Source organism: Pipistrellus hanaki (genome assembly GCF_964339955.1).
Source record: "Pipistrellus hanaki genome assembly, chromosome: 16".
Classification (NCBI taxonomy): Eukaryota; Metazoa; Chordata; class Mammalia; order Chiroptera; family Vespertilionidae; genus Pipistrellus; species Pipistrellus hanaki.
Genome location: NC_140518.1, coordinates 41849713 through 41867310, shown reverse-complemented (window position 1 = coordinate 41867310; position 17598 = coordinate 41849713). Strand labels below are relative to the sequence as shown.

At 37.8% G+C, this 17598-nt stretch overlaps 1 protein-coding gene across 5 annotated transcripts in view; it reads right to left on the bottom strand.

Moving 5' to 3' along the window:
- MAP2K4 (mitogen-activated protein kinase kinase 4) overlaps positions 1 to 17598 on the bottom strand; it is a 97386-nt gene that overhangs the window by 68133 nt on the left and 11655 nt on the right. The window contains exon 2 of one of the 5 annotated variants that reach the window (XM_084862640.1): positions 17169 to 17234. The exons of 3 other annotated variants lie outside the window; for them this stretch is intronic. In XM_084862640.1, coding sequence (XP_084718766.1) covers positions 17169 to 17234 — 66 coding nt within the window. The remainder of the gene's footprint in view (positions 1 to 17168; positions 17235 to 17598) is intronic. One more of the 5 variants, XM_084862641.1, reaches the window with a different exon arrangement.

Genomic DNA, 17598 nt, shown 5'->3' with positions numbered 1-17598 from the left:
AGGCCCAGTACATGGGATTCGTGCACTGAGGGGTGCATGGCCTGTGGGGATCAGCTCCCTGAGGGAGCACTGCTCATCCTGGTCTGCCGAGCGCCTGTGGACATGCCCTCCGAGAGGCTGCTCCCACTGCAGCCTAATCTATAGTACTGCACTGACCACCAGGGGGAAGCTCCTGCGCTGAGCATCTGTCCCATGGTGGTCAGTGTGTATCATAGCAACTGGTCGACCAGTCATTCTGGTCATTCTGCCATTCGGTCACTGGGCTTTTATTATATAGGATGGCAACAAAGATCACTGAAGGACCTGTACCATATAACAGCCACCTCTAAATGAATGCTTTTTTGATATAATACTAAGGAATCACTGGGGGTTATGTGGTAGATTGTTATAAAAATAGTCACCAATGATTCAGAGCTCCCTGTGTCCATACCAATTTGTAATGTGACTTTACTGTTCCTCCCATTAAGAGGTGAAGTAGATTTCCCTACTTCTTGTATCTGGGTTGGCCTTAGGATTTGCTTTGATCAGAAAAATACAGCAAGCAGAAGGGATGTTTAATGACTTCCAAAACTAAGCCTTTGAGGCCTGTGGCTTCCACTTTTACTCTCTTGGAAAGCTACAGAATCTCAACACAAAGAGTTCAATCTAGCTTCCTTGGTAGTGAAAGACCACAGGGAGGAAAGGGTCCAGAAAAACCAGCCATCCCAGCTGAGCTTAGTCCCAATAGACCTACTAGCTGAAGGCAGACATGTGAGTGAGCTCAAGGGACCCAGCAAAACTGCCACTCAGCTAACAAAATCATGAAAATTAAATAGTTGCTCTTTTACACCACTACTCACAGGCCAAAGGAACTAGGTAGAAATAGTCAGTCCCTCTTAAGTACCCGCACTGCCACCACAGGAATTACATGGAACCCAGCACGGCAGAAAGTGAGAACTTGCAGTACAATGAACAAGTCACTCATATAATACCTTCAAGAATATTGGTAACTGACCTGCAAGTATTCAGAGCATCCTACCTAAGGTGTGTGTATGTGGGAGGAGGGGAAGTGAAGTGGTGTACCTTAAATCCTCATTTCTCCCTTGGCTTTCATTCTTAATACCTGTTTTTCAAAATAGAACAAGAATCCAGAATAACTTTATATAATATTTATAATCACTGGTTATGAAATAAGGAATACACAATTCTAACTATGCAACATTACTAGGAATATTCAAGTAATTTCGGAAATTAGGAAATAGAACAGTGGACAAGAACTTAATTTCATTTCCTCTTCGGTCTAAATTACTACAGTAATGAGTGCCCTAATTTATTTCATAAGTTCCAGAGAATAAGAGAGGAAGTAGTTGGACTTGGAATATAAGAAATGGAAATCTTTGTCAGTTCTATCTTAGACTTGCAATCTCAGACATTCCAAGTATTAAATGAGCAACTATTAGCTAATATTATATTGCCTTGCTCCCCTTCCATCTTTGATATCTAACAATGAGCAAAATTCTTGACTCTCACTTGGAACTCTGAACTCCCATCAATAAAATAAAACACTGTTATTGATCCATGCAGCTATGCATTTTGAAAACTGAACTGTTCTGAGTTTAAGAAACCAAGTAAATATGCCAACAGCTACCCTTTACTACATTTTAACATTTTGGTATAAGATGGATTTTGGAGAAGTGCAATATGATAATTTACATAGCCATACATGAAGAAATATCACAATTTACACACAATCTAGTGTGCCAGGCAGTGGAAATAAAATTACCTATCCAGTTTGTGTTTGGCATCCTGCCAAAATTATAAAGAAATATGGAAGGAGGAGGCTAAAGAATAGGAATAGGGAAAAAATAAATTCCTGCTAGGTGCAAAATGATCACCACAGAAATACTGGTAAGGATAAAAACAGGGATATTTCTACAGTATAGTCATATACACATCTGTAAACTCAGATAAAAACAATTCCTTACTTGGCAGTACTGCTGTGGTGAGGATCACTATACCTTAAAAATACAATGGCTGGTGAAGAGTAGTTATGAAAAAATAATAACTACTATGATATTGGTTATATGCATTTACACTAAATTAGCTATAGAAATTATGGCACATCTATAACTGGAATACTACACTATTACACACACACACACACACACACACACACACACACAAAAAAAAAAAAAAAAAAAAAAAATACAGGTAGCCGAAACTGGTTTGGCTCAGTGGTAGAGCGTCGGTCTGAGGACTGAAAGGTCCCAGGTTCGATTCCGGTCAAGGGCATGTACCTTGGTTGCGGGCACATCCCGGTAGGAGGTGTGCAAGAGGCAGCTGGTCAATGTTTCTCTCTCATCGACGTTTCTAGCTCTCTATCCCTCTCCCTTACTCTCTGTAAAAAATCAATAATATATATATATATATATATATATATATATATATATATAAAATAGAGGTAGATGACTACTGACACCAGAAAATGTTAATAAATAATAAGGTTTTTTTTTTTTAAATCAGACACTAAGAAATATATCTCACAAATTATCATTTTAGTAAGAGCATATTATGTTCACAGGGAAAACTCCTACTTGGTATTAGTCCCAGGTTGCAACAACCCAAGCAATTTCCTAAGTGATAGGAAGTGTCTTCTGTTATTCATAACAAGCCCCTTTCAACCAAACTAGAGTTTATACTAATAAGAGATGAGGGTTAGGGAAGACCCTACAAAACTGCTGGAAGGGGGCAGACCTCGAGATAAATCAATTAAGTGATTAGAGTTATAATTTTTAGCCCCGCCTCCTAAATTCCACAGAGGGGAGCAGGGCTGAAGATGTTCAATCACCATGACAATGTGATTTAATCAATCCTGAGTGGGTAGTGAAGCCTCCATTGAAAGCCCTAAGCAATGAGTTTGGGAGCTTTCTGGTTGGTGAGCACATCGAAGTGCTAGGAGAACGATGCACCCAAAACAGGCAAAGAAGCACTCACCATCTCTCCCTCCACACCTTGGTCTATATATCTCTTCTATTTGGATGTTCCTGAGTTGTATCTTTTCTAGTAAAGAGTAAACATGAGTTCTGTGAGCTGGTCTAGAAAATAACAGAATGTGGGTGCAATGGTGAGGAGGTGGAGGAGGGGGGATCAAGGGAACCCTCTGATTTGTAGAGAACCAAGCAGAAGTGTGGGTAGCCTGGGCACCACATTTGCTACCAAAGCAAGCAACAGAGGTGGATCTGAAGTAGGGCAGTTTTGTGAGGCAAAACCCTTTAACTGGTGAGATGTTAAACTAACTCCAGGCAGAGAGTGTCAGAACTGAAGTGAACTATTGGACACTCAGTTGGTGTCAGAAAACACCTGAGTGCTAACATCTGGAATACTAAAAAGTAAAGAATATTAAGATTTTCTAAAAGCAACAGATGTCAGTTTCAAGAAATCTTTTTATTTCCATTAATATTTATAATTTACATTTTATACTATCAAAATCTGTAAGCCTAAAAACAAGTAAAAAATATTTCAATCCAATTAAAGTGGAAAGGTGTTATTCATATATATTTTTCTCTCTCATATATCAATAGTTGATTTATAAACAAATATAACACATTATCAAGAATTATCAAGTCAAAAATCCTTTAAACTCCTAATTTCATAAAGGTCTATTTAAAGCAAAGCATGAACATACATGACCACATAGTGTTGACTCAGGAAAATCAAAGATGGTCTTATTTGCTTTTTTTCCTTTCTACTTGGCTCTATAATGGTTCATAGTTAACCTCTCTCTGCTCTCCAAAGAACATATGACTCCCTCATCCTACTGTTATTTACTTTATCCCCAAAGCAAATACCACCACCATATAAAACTTTACCTATAATAACCCTGCTTTACATCATATGTCCTTAGGAATTCAGAAACACAAAAGGAATCAGTTTTGTTCATACACATTTTGCACATTATTTTAACCTAATTATGATAAACTGCAAAGCCTTCCTGTAATCTTTTACCACTAAATGGCACCTATAATGAGAATAAGGCTCAACTTTACTGACCATTTTTGGCTGGAGACAACCTGCACTCAAACAGGAGACCTAGTCACTGCTCTGAAGCAATAGGATATAAACTTTGTTCCGGTAGCTTGTTCCACCTAAAGCAGAAGTAAAACTTTATTTCAAAGATGACTTCCCAATTCTAAAGCACATCAATCGTTTAGCAATAATTTAACAACCGCAGAGGAGGGCACGCAGTAAATCACACCCTGTAATTTTTAGCTATGTTTATAAAAGCCTAAGTGACCTTTATGGCAGAAGACTGAAACGACCAGTCACTATGATGCACACCGACCACCAGGGGACAGACACTCAACGCACAGGATCAGGCTCCCTCCTGTCTAGACTGGGCCTGTGGGGATCGGGCTGAAACTGGCTATTCAACATCCCCCAAGGGGTCCGGGTTGTGAGAGGGCACAGGCCAGGCCCAGGGACCCTAGTATCTATATAATAAGCCCTTACATTTTCAGGCACACAGTCAGCATCCTAGCATATGCGTTCTTCACATTCAGAACCTGACATTCACTGGATGCCTCCGTCCATCTAATGATACAGCACCCAGTGACTCAGTACTTTACGTAACAGCACCTGGAATATCACAGCAACTCAAAACATTCTGGAATTAATCAATAATCCAAGCTTAAGTTTTTGACTTAACTTTAGAACAAACAGTTTTCACACAGATATCTCAATTGAGGGGTTTATCTGTTTTTCTTGGTATATGTCTAATTTGTTGCTTCATTTTTTTTTCTCAATCAAAATATGCACAAATAGAAGTTATATGGGTTCTTCGAAAAAGTTAGCTAGAAGCTTTGAAAAAATGCTACTTACTGATAGAACCTTCTGACATCTTCTGGCTTTTAAAAAGATAACTTGCCATTTTTAACTGTCTCAAACTGCATGACATGTGACAATATTTTGTATACTCAATTTTTTCCATTTCACTGCTACATTGTATTATATATCTTTTTAAGAAATTTTATGATTTACAATCCAAATTTAAATTCAGATCCACTGTGTCACTACCAAAGCAAATAAGAGAGGTGGAAAACGAATAAGCATCTTCTACACAAAGCTCATATTGTATATATACAAGCAATAACTACAGCACTATTATACTCCTCTCACCAGTATCTGAATAGCTTCTTTGGACTCCAATGAATACTACCTCCCAATTTAAAAATCATTAAGATGTGAATAACACTTTCTTTTCTTGGTGAACACAGTACTATTTGTTGCCCATAAATATATTCTCTAATTTGAAGTTTTTTAGAAGTTAGACTAAAATTATATTAATCAAGAGTAAATTGCACTCAAGGAGAGTCTGTTGTATCCTATCTACTACCTGAATGTATAAGTACATAAGGCTGAAATTTCTCTAATTTGTTATTTACAAATTGTACAAGAGCCAGTCAGTTTTAGCATACTATGAAGGACTTCAATAACTTAGTTACAAGATGGGTGACTAAACAAAATAATGAAAAAGGCGAGCTGGTTAAGAAATTGTTACTACAGAAGGGTGAATAATTACACCTGTTGGACAAGAATATACCAGTCATTGAAAAGGTGATCGCTCATAAATGAGAACTCTTATTTGTACTATAACCAAAGTGCCTGCTTTTCAATGACTAATTCTGGATCCCAAGTACTGGGGAAGGTAATGCCTGGAAGGACTTGAGCACTCGGAGCACTGAATATAAATCAGTAAACAAAGTTATACCAGTTTAAGATTGATCTTAATTTAATAGATCTGGTCTAACATACCTACCGGTTCTACAACTTCACCAAAAATATCAAGAATTGTTTTTGACATGTTTTTTCATTATCTTCAGAAATTAGAGGATTTTTAAAAGTTAAAAAGAACCCTGACTAATGAACATTGTCAACTCATATTCCAGGGTATGAAGGATAAATGTCCAGTTTTAATTCTCTCTGTTAACTTAAAAACATTCAAACCTGTAAAGAATTTTTGTGAGTTTATTTGAGCCAAACTATCGACAATTGCCAGGAAGTAGAAACTCTATAGATTAGGATAATGCTCCGAAGAATTGTGTTTTTTCTCCTATTTTTATACATTGCATCAAAGGAGGAGACGTGAATTACATGAAATCCACTGGTGATAGATTAGAGAGAGGAAAAAGCAAAGTGAGGGGAGGAGGGGGCCTCTGGGATTGGATAAAACGTAAAATGATAGACACTTCTTTTACTTAGGTGGATGCAAGATAGTCAATTAACAGTCAACAATAAACATAATAATAACAATGAAGGAATTTATGATCTCTGTCCTGGCACCCAGGGCATTTGGTTGTGCCCTGAGGGATCCAGCAAAAAGGGAAGTTACAAGTTACCCAGACATTTTAAGAATATGTTATCAATAGATGCAAAAAAATAGTCTCAGTTAAGGTAAAGATTGACCTTGTCAGGGAAGATATCTGCCTAGGATTTGACATCTATCATAACTGCTTTTAGTTAAAGTTTAATTTCAGACCATCCTTTGTGGGTTACTTTAGGTCTTTGAGTTTGCAAGACCGCCAGGCAGGCCTTCCCTGGGGTTGTCAGGTTAGCATGTGGCCCCTTTCATCCACATCTCAAAGTACAGAAAATCACGATAAATGTTTTTGTATATGTGTGCATTCCTATATAATAAAAGGCTAATATGCAAATCGACTAAATCAAGTCTCTATCTAGCTACCAATTAACAGGGTCTATAGGACAAAGACGGATATGTGAAACACTAATTTCTAAAAGGATATAATCAGCCAAATCCAAAATGTGTAAAATGCTACAAAACACATGACCCAATGTGTTTTTCAATGGATAAATGGCAAGAAAAACGAAAAGAGGAAACTGCTCTTTTCTAAAGAAATGTACGAGATATATCAACCAAGTGCAGTATGTGTGGGTCTTGTTGAGAGATCTCAACTTGAACAAATCAACTATAAATACAGCATTTGTAAGGCACTGGAGGAAAGCTGAACAAGAGTGGCTATCTGATATTGTTTTGGGTTTTTTAATGATGTAATAATGGTATTGAGGTTACGTATGTAAGAGTTTTTATCACTTACAGTGTTTCCCAAAGTGTGGTACGCATACCCCCAGGGGTTCAGGAAGAGTTTGGTGGGGGTACGTGTTGCACCGGAGTTTGGTGGGGATATGCACTGCACCGTGCTTAGCTCCACCTAATTCTACGTTCTCATGAGTACGAGGGATACTCAGCTTTACAAAAATTATAGAAGGGGTACACATATGTCAAAAGTTTGGTAAACAATGACTTAGATTTGTGACTGACAGGATGTGGATAAAATAATGATAAATAGAATCACCTTTAAGATATTTAAGGAGAGCTCAGTTGGCGTGGCTCAGTGATTGAGTATCAACCTATGAACCAGGAGATCACAGTTCAATTCCTGGTCAGTTCACATGCCTGGGTTGTGGGCTTGATCCCCAGTGGGGAGCATGCAGGAGGCAGTTGGTCAATGATTCTCTCTCATCGTTGATGTTTCTCTTCTCCCTCTCCCTTCCTTTCTATGAAATCAATAAAAATATTTAAAATATATATATATATATATTTCAGGAGATAGATGGCAGAAGGAGCAAATGAAATAAGATTGGTCATATATTGGTAACTTGCTATGTAATGGGCACAAAGGGGTCCATTATACTATTCTATTTTTATATGTTTGAAAACTTCTGTAATTAAAAGTTTTTAAAAATTAAATAATGTTCTCTCTTCTACCTCTAAGTAAAAGAAAGTAGGAGGGACATAAATATTTTTGCTAAAAGCATCAACTCATTGTCAAGAGGGTCTATATATTAGTACAAGTCCATCCCAAGCAATGCATGGCTAGCCCATCTAGTTCACTGACTGCCAAGTCTCCTGACCACTTATCTTGATCAGCTGTTTTTCAGACATACCTAAGTCATTTGAGGATCCCAAGGCAATTCATTTTCTACATCTCTCTAGGCCAGAATAATTTGGAGTTTCTGATTAAACATTTTCCCCTACTGATAGATCCCCTATGTCCCCTAGCTTCAGAGCAACAAGAAGTGTTTCCATTTAATGCTCTGTCTGGCTTATTAGATAGCATTGTCAAACTCTCCAGAGCCAGAAAATTTAAAAAAAAATTATTATCAATCATAAGTCCAGTTCTCTTGAGCCTTTGCGAGTGAACATCCCTCAAAAACCATTTCTATGAGTGCCCAGTGCTTTCTTTCAAGAATCAATAAAACACTATGGTTTATAGCATGTAACCTGTGACTAGATTAAGGTCACGCAATTCTGTCATTCATTAACTGTATGATTTTGGAAAATTTTCTCAATCTTTCTGTGTTTCAATTTTCTCATTTAAATAATTACTATACCCACTTCCTAAGGTTATTATGAGAATTAAAGGAGTTAATATAAAGTGTTTAGAATGGAATTTCACATGCAGTAAATAAGTTCTTTATTATTACCACCAAATAGTCTGGCTCATGTTCAAGCTCTCAAACATAAGGTGCTTCAGAGCAGGCTCTAGATTTAACTCATCTCTAAAGACCCAATGCCTCTGACCATTAGTGATGCATAGATATTTGTTAAGTGTTACATTTATGGCTCTGTTTATTTAATGTTACAAAAGGTTCTTTAAAAAGGAATGAATATGCTTGAACATACCTGATTTTCATTTCTGATTAATGTGCAATTAATTTTACCCAATGAGAAGATAAACACCAACACGTTTAGCACTAATCTTTTCATCTAAACCTGTGGTCGGCAAACTCATTAGACAACAGAGCCAAATATCAACAGTACAACGATTGAAATTTCTTTTGAGAGTTTAATTTTTTAAACTTAAACTTCTTCTAATGCCACTTCTTCAAATTAGACTCACCCAGGCCGTGGTATTTTGTGGAAGAGCCACACTCAAGGAGCCAAAGAGCTGCATGTGGCTCCCAAGCCGCAGTTTGCTGACCACAGATCTAGACAGTTGTGACTAGATTTTGAAAGCACTCAAAATCATTCAGTGAGAATTTAAGCATTTACTACACATTACTTAAAAACTATCACCCTAAATTTATAAGCTAAATTAAAATCTACTTTAATTGAGAAACTCTCTAGAAACTTTCCACATCATTTCTGCCCTATATCTGTTCAACATCAAAGTTTTGTCATATATCCCTTCATTGTTAAGAGTCAAGTTCAACTGGCAGCTGAAAGGAAACTTTCTGCAATGTGGGTGCATTACTAATTTTTTTATCGCTCAAAATATCACACATTATGCTTCTCCAAATGATTTTAAAGATTCAATAGCTATTTTAAATGAAACTTTCCTTCTAGTACCACACAAATTTTTTAGGAAAAATTAATATTTCTACCACCTCTGAGGTAAGAGATAATTAGGCAACATTCCTCTTGGCATAGCATCTACGCTAATAAAAAAGATGCAAATTGATCGTTCCTTTGGGACACCCACCAGCCAATCAGGAGTGGGTATGCAAATTAACCCAACAAGGATGTCAGGTTAATTTGCATATGCAGGCTCCAAGCTGGAGGTGGGCAGGATGCTTGCATCCTTGCATCTTGCCACAGAGACAACGCAGACATTCCGCACAGCCCCCAGCCACTCTGGGTCTCTGGACCATGTGGGAAGGCAGATAGGTGGCTCCGGGCCAGAGAGAAAAGGCAGTTCTGTCCACAGCGAAGGTGGTGCCGGCAGCAGGGGAAGAAGGCCCATTCCTGCACAAATCTTTGTGCATGGGTAAGGTGACTAGACATCCCGCTTTCAGCGGGACAGTCCCGATTTTTAACAATCTGTCCCGCATCTGGTCACCTTATGCATGGGGTCTCTAGTAATATATAAAGGGACTAGTAAATCTCAGCTCTGCCTATACCAATACTACCATCATTGGTTTTTTGGGGGTTTTCTTTTAATATTTTTTTTTATTGATTTTTTACAGAGTGGAAGAGAGAGGGATAGAGAGTTAGGAACATTAATGAGAATCATCAATCAGCTGCCTCTTGCACACCCCCTACTGGGGATGTGCCCACAACCAAGGTACATGCCCTTGACAGGAATCGAACCTGGGACCTTTCAGTCTACAGGCCGACGCTCTATCCACTAAGCCAAACCGGTTTCGGCCCATAATTGGGTTTTAATTAGTATAAAAGCTGTTTCCAAGCAGATGGACTTTCCTCTGGCAGTTCCTCATGGTCCACAAAGACAGTGATGACTATACTGGATGCTAGCTGGACTTATGGCAAGTCCCACAAAAGCCTCATTTTCAACATACTTCAGCATCTATTGTATATTAATTTAGATAAATCTTGTTAACACTCCAGTAGTAGCAAATGTGGTCATTCTTTTTCTGGGAAATTGGAAATTTAATCAGCTGAATTTTCTAAGCTCTTCTTTGTATTATTATTTTTTAATACTCACCCAAAGATATTTTTCCATTGATTTTTAGAGAGAGCAGGAAGGAGAGGAAAAGAGAGAGAAACACCGATGTAAGAGAGACATATAGATGGTTGCCTCCTGCATGCCCCTGACAAGGCTGGGAGCCTGCAACAAGGTATGTACCCTTGACTGGAATCGAACCTGGAACCCTTCAGCCTGCAGGCCGACGCTCTATCCACTGAGCAAAACCAGCTAGGGCTAAACTCTTCATTTTAAATGCAGGGTGGTTTGTCCCCCTCCTCTATTCCTTACCTTCCCTGCTTTTTATATGCCACCTCCAAAAAAGTCAAATACTCCCTTGAGGAAAACATTGTCTTTTTTTAATGCATGTTTAGTATGTTTTATTTTTTAATATTTATTAAATTGATTGGGGTGACATTGGTCAACATGGACATATAAATACAGATTTCAGGTGTAGGTTTCTATGTTACAAGATCTGTATATTGCACTGTGTGCCCACCATCTTACTGTCACCTTCCATGAGAATCCGTTTCTCCCCCAACCCCGAATATTATATTTGATAGACATTTCTTATCAAGTCAGTAAACTTATTAGTGACATACTCGAATTTCTATAAAGATTAAGATTAAAGAAACATCCTTCCTCCCCTTTATTGTTTCCTTTTTATTATTACCAATTTAAAACTATTAGGTATACTAAAGCTGAAAGAATAGTTTCACAATGAAATGAGAAGCTGTCATTAGGATACCTCCATTTTTTCTCCAAATATAGGATGTGTAGTGTGCAAAAGCAGCCATTATCTGCAAATTTCCTCTAGCATATCACTTCCTAAATAAAGACCCCACTGCTATGCAAACATCTCCAAGTAAAATAATTGTTTAAAGCCACTAAAAGTTTTTAAAGCTGCTAAAAGTGCAAAAGGCAAAGCTACAGAAAGTCAGCACTATCCAAACTTGTTCTTTAGCACTCAAGAACTCTTCAGCTGAGGGCTAAAAATACACCGCAGCACAGAAGGGAAAGGGCCACAGAGCGCTTGTGTGAAACTGAACTATCAGCGGAGGGCTGCCACGCTGCTACCTGCGCTCGCTTGCATCGGCACAGGATCGTCAGGCATTTTCTGAGGAGAAGCCCAATGCCCCTGGACGATTAATGGGTCACAATTTCCACCTGAATAAAAAATCAGAATGCTGATACAACTCAGGTCAATTTGACATTTATAAAATAATTTCTCAAAAACTTTTGTTTCTAGACAAATCTACAACCCCCTTCAAAAAGTTGGTTTTATACAGCAAATTAAATCATATTTTCAAGAACAGTGTTTACAAGTTAGCTCATTAAAACCAGAGATATAATCATTCAAACTTGCCCATAAATCACATAAACATCTTTACAAATACAAAATTATCACCTTCAAATGATAAATGATTACTTAATCAACCTTCTAAATGTAGCTCTACATCATAAAGAATGTTTTCCCTTAAGCTGTTTTACATTCAGATTTCAGAAAAATCTCAATGACCCAACAGTGTTAAAAGAAATATAATATTTTTAAAATAATTATAACTTTAATTGATGAACAAAATAGATCGAGAATAATAGAAGCATGGATCAGACAGTTGAACCACAGAGGGAAAGAGGGGGAGGGTTGGTGGATGAGAGATCAACCAATGAACTTATGCATATATGCAAAACCCATGGACACAGACAACAGGGTGATGAAGGCCTGGGTGAAGGCTAGACGAGGTCAATGGGGGGAAAAGGGAACATATACTTTCAACAATAAAGATTTTAAAATAATAATTATAACTTTATTACTTATCGTCTTAAATATATATATTTAGAAAACCAAAAAGCAAATAAATGCACTTCCTTACCTATAACTGGTAAGGAAGAACATGAGGTACAAAGTGGATTTTTATTGAATTTCTATAAAAATCTGGTTCCAAAATTATATATGTAATCTCACACTATTTGCTTGTGTGTGTAAATACCTACTGGTACACACATCTCCAATAAAACTCCACTAACTTATAACAGGCAATAGTGATGTAGCAATATGAAAAACAAAAACTATGTGAAAGTCAAACAATGGAAAAAATTAAACCTTCAGAGCTTCCATTAGTCATCAGAATTATCTTACAAGTCTCTTTGATTTGTGATGGAGAACTGAGGATTTGAAGCAGCAGCAGTCAAACTTACTGGACTTTTAACAATATCTCATTTTGAACTCTTTTGCCCCATTCCATCCTACAACTGCTGTATAAGGGTAGAGCAATAGTGGGTTTATAGCTGTGAGTTCGCAAAACAGTTTATTATCTTTCATATGAACAACTGTAAACCTACTTTTGCCCACCTTGTGTCATTGTTTTTAATGAAGTAAATATAAGTTTTTCTGATCATCTTAAAACACCTTTAAAATAAAACTGGAGATTGATACTACAGTATGCTCTAAAAGGTGAGAAAACACTACTTTGGTCATTTCAAGCCCTCTAATTTTGCAGAAATGAGTGACTACTTTTAAGGTAAAGTTAATGTCTATATTCCAGAGCAAACTGGAAGACTGAATGTCTGCAAACATTACAAAATCGCCGTTTTAACTTTTAAGTCATATCAATCACAAGACCAGTTTTGGGGGAAAAGTGCTAATATGTGTAAACAACTGAAAACTTATCCTAAAATACAGGTATCAATGGTGCAAAAATAAATGCTGTCAACTTAGAGCTAGCCATCCCAACCAACAAAGCAGCTCCAACCCTTCCTCATGTGTGTGCTCCCTTTTCTAGAGTCTTCCACGGAAGTCCCAGCCAGCACAGACAGCCCTCTAACTCCACAGCAGGGCAGGCCCACAGTTGGATCTGAGCCATGGTCTCCAATCAGGAAAGAAGCTGAGACCCACAGCGCCCTCAGGCTTGTCCTCACTCATGAGAGAAGAGCAGGAGCCGAGGTGCAAAGCACACAGCGGCTCCCGTCCGCCTCACTCAGGGCGGAGGTACTGTCAGTGCAGGATCAGTAAGTGAAGCCCTCAACAACCAAGCAGGACCAACTCGAGTGAGCCCACTAAGGGCAGGCACCAATTCTATTCATCTCTGTACCTATAACCTTCCTCACTTTATGGTACCTACGTGTCCAATCTGTGCTTTGGGAACGAATGTATAAAACTGTCTTGAATCCCAAAAGCTGGAATATAATGAAGTGGACCTCCCAGAGAGGGAGAGAGAGAGAGAGACATGTGAGAAAGTAGTCACAGTATGACATGGGAGTGAAGGCAGCCCAAAGTGGAAATAGATGTGCTCCTGTGTTAGATTCCTCCCTGTGTATCAAAGTAGGCAACAGCTGTAAATGTATCGTTTCTATAACAATGGGAAAGAGACAGGACCATTTAAACAACCTAATGGCATTTTTAATCTACCTACAAAGCTATTTATAGACAATGTGTACATGTTTTAAACTTAATAAAATCAGTTTCTCTTGTTTTATGCCCACAATAGGAACTAAGAAAAAAAAGAGCAACAATGTGAATGCAGTTTTAAATTTTAAAATTGTTAGCATTTTTGTTTAGATTTTATGTCAATATATAAAAACTAAAAATTACCGGTATATTATTAAAAATAAGTATTTTATATTAAAAGGTAAATGAAAACTAAAAATTATCTTATGTTAAAATTAAAAGATAGCAAACAGCCCTGGCCGTTTGGGCTCAGTGGATAGAGTGTCGGCTTGCAAACAGAGGGTTCCAAGTTCGATTCCAGTCAAGGGCACATACCTCAGTTGCGGGATCCTCCCCAACCTGGGCCCTGGGTGGGGCACGTGTAGGAGGCAACCAATCAATGTGTTTCTCTCACATTGGTATTTCTCTCTGTCTTTCCCTCTCTCATCCATTCTCTCTAAAAATCAATGAAAAAATATCCTCAGGTGAGGATAAATAAAAAAAGCATAAAACAGAAGTTGTAACTTCATTACATATACATCTTATATTTATGTTTATTATGGCAAGGATATTATACACTAATATCTATTTTTTTATTGACTGATTTGAGAGAGCAAGACTGATTAATTTGTTGTTCCACTTATTTATGCATTGACTAGTTGCTTTTTATATGTGCCTAAGCAGGGATCAAACCCACAACACTGCCTATGGGACAATGCTCTAACCAGCTGAGCTACCCAGCCAAGGCTATACACTATTATTATTTTAAGGTAAGAAAAGGATGATAATAATGGGCCAATTTTTAAAAAATTATCCCAGGGTATAGGTACCCCACTCTATTACTCATTTTATATTTATTAGATCACTGGTGAACCACTCAAGAAATAAATCTTTGCTAACTACATTCCAAAGGAAGTCACAGTGTTCAACCAAAAGAAATTAAGCATTTGATTCCATCGGAAAATTTAAAATTTAAAAACAGAAGTGTTTTCTTCAGGTTAAACTTTGTTCCCTTTGAACTTTAAGAATGATACATATCAGGGGATTCAAAATGTACAGCATGCTAACTATAGGTAAGAATATGTTATAGCCCTAGCCAGTTTGGATAAGTTGATAGAGACTCAGCCCGTGGACTGAAGAGTCCCAGGTCCAATTCTGGTCAAGGGCACATGCCTGGGTTGCAGGCTAGGTCCCTGGTGCGGGGCATGCAGGAGGAAGCTGATCAATGACTCTCATCAGTGATATTACTATCTCTCTTCCTCTCCCTTCCTCTCTGAAAGCAATAAAAAATATAAACATATATATTATACTTAAAAGAATAATCTTAAATGTTCACACAAATATTAATTATGTGAAGTGATGGAAGTGTTGACTAACCCTACTGTTATCATTTCATAATATATGGTTGTCAAATCAACACACATTAAGCTTACACAGTATTAACTGTCAATTATATTTCAACTAGAGGCCTGGTGCAAGAAATTCGTGTGGGGGGGTGGGGGGGGGGGTGTCCCCCTCAGCCCAGCCTACACCCTCTCCAATCCGGGACCCTTCGGGGGATGTCCAACTCACAATCCTAGACCACTGGCTCCTAATTGCTCATCTGCCTGCCTGCCTTGTCGCCCCTAACTGCCCCCACTGCTGGCCTGATTGCCCTTCACTGCCGCCCCCTATCCCCCCTTTACCCCCCCCCCCCCCCCCCGTCAGCCTGGTTCCCCCTAACTGCCCCGTTACCGGCCAGGTCGCCCCCAACTGCACCCTCTCTGCCAACATGCTCGTTCCTAACTGCCCGCCGGCCTAATCACCTCTTACTCCCCCCCACCCGTCAGCCTAATCACCTCTAACTGCCCCCCCCCCCCACCAGCCTGGTCGTCCCCAACTGCCCCCCACACTAGCCTAGTCGCCCCTCACTGTCTCCCCTGCCAGCCTAATTGCCCCCAAATGCACCCCTCCTGCCAGCCTGGTCACCCCACGCAGCCTGCTGTTCAGTCGTTTGGACGTCCTTCACTAACCTCCCTGCCAGCCTGCTGTTCGGTCGTTACTGTGAGGGTGCCCTGACCAATTTGCATATTACCCTTTTATTAGTATAGATAGGCTAGGAGGGGAAAGGAATAATATATATAGAAAAGTGGTCACCACGCCAGCTGACTCAGTTGTTGAACATCTGAACTAGGAGGTCATGGACTCAATTCCCAGTCAGGGCACGTGCCCAAGTTGCATGCTTGATCCTCAGTGGGAGCATGCAGAAGGCAGCTGATCAATGATTCTCTCTCATCATTGATGTTTCTATCTCTATCTCTCTCCCCCTCTCTGAAATCAGTAAAAAAAATATTGATGAGGAGCTTGAGGAGGAGTAAAGCAAAGACACTTAAAAAAAAAAAGTGATCAGTCTTCCCCACTCTATGAATAAATAAGATGAAACTAGTTACATTTTATTTTGATATTTTTATGTTAACTGGAGAATAGTCTCCTTGAGTTGGGATTTTTTAAACTGCATTTTATACTGTGATATTTAAACTTAAAATGCATTTGTTTTAGCTTTATAAATGTTGCTTTTTAATAGAAACCATATTCTATAGTCTGTGAAGACTAGTGTTAAGAATATAAAACACTAGTCTATTTTGGGGGATGGGAAAGGTAGAAGGAAGAACAAGCTTTGTTTTAATGATAAAATGCATTAAATGTATGGTTTAAATAAATTAATTTTAAAGCACGAGACCTTTGATACAGGTATATACTTTTTGCAATGCTAATTTAAAAGTGAACTTTCTTCAACTTGTGACCTAATTAATAGAACAAATTATAGTTAAGTCCAAATATCTGTATATATCCTTCTAAAACTATCTACACATGGACACCTATATATACCTTTCTATACCCACACGTTTCTAAAGTTAGCATATCTTTCTATACCAATATAAATCTGAATATACAGGGTGTCCCCTAAAAATGTATACACACTTTTAACAGCTGATAGCTCAATTTTTAAGTGAAATGTGTGTTAATAAACACTGCCTTTATAATTATTCAAAGTGTGTGTATACATTTTTGGGACTATATATATGTGTCTGTATGTATATATATAAATCTTTCTATACCCACATATATTTGAACTCCTAGTATATATGCATTCTATTTCAATTTCAAATGAAAATAAGAACATAAATTTTTTTTTACATTTGGAAAAAGAATGAAAAATGGAAGCTCTTTTAATGTAAAATTGCCGTGGCTGGTTAGTTAAACAATAGTAGACACATTCCCAATACCAAGATGGATATGAAAGAAAAAAGTAGTGTAGTATCATAAAATGTATAGCTTACTTTGTGCCTTTTCACAGAAGTTTATCTGAAAGCCTAAAGTAAAAGAGATAAGTTCCAGTTCATTTACTGTAAATCAAACAAACCAAAATTAGAACATGACATTGCATTTTTATATTACATTTTGAATAAAACTAATTTAAGAACAGTTCAAATCACATAACCCCCACCATCACAGATGTAACTATAACACAATTCTTTAATAATTCAGCTTTTTCTGATGTAGCAGTACTTTATTATAGAACTGAAATTAAGTTTAAATTATAAGAGTTACATTGTCTTTACCTTTATTTTTCAGACCTAGTCAATAAAAAGAAATATTAACCCTTGGAAGCTAAGAGTATTTTTTAAGATAGCCCTATCCTTTCATTCTGTAAATTCAGAATCTTATAATTTTATTAATTCAAATTACTAACTTAGAACTGCTCGTGAT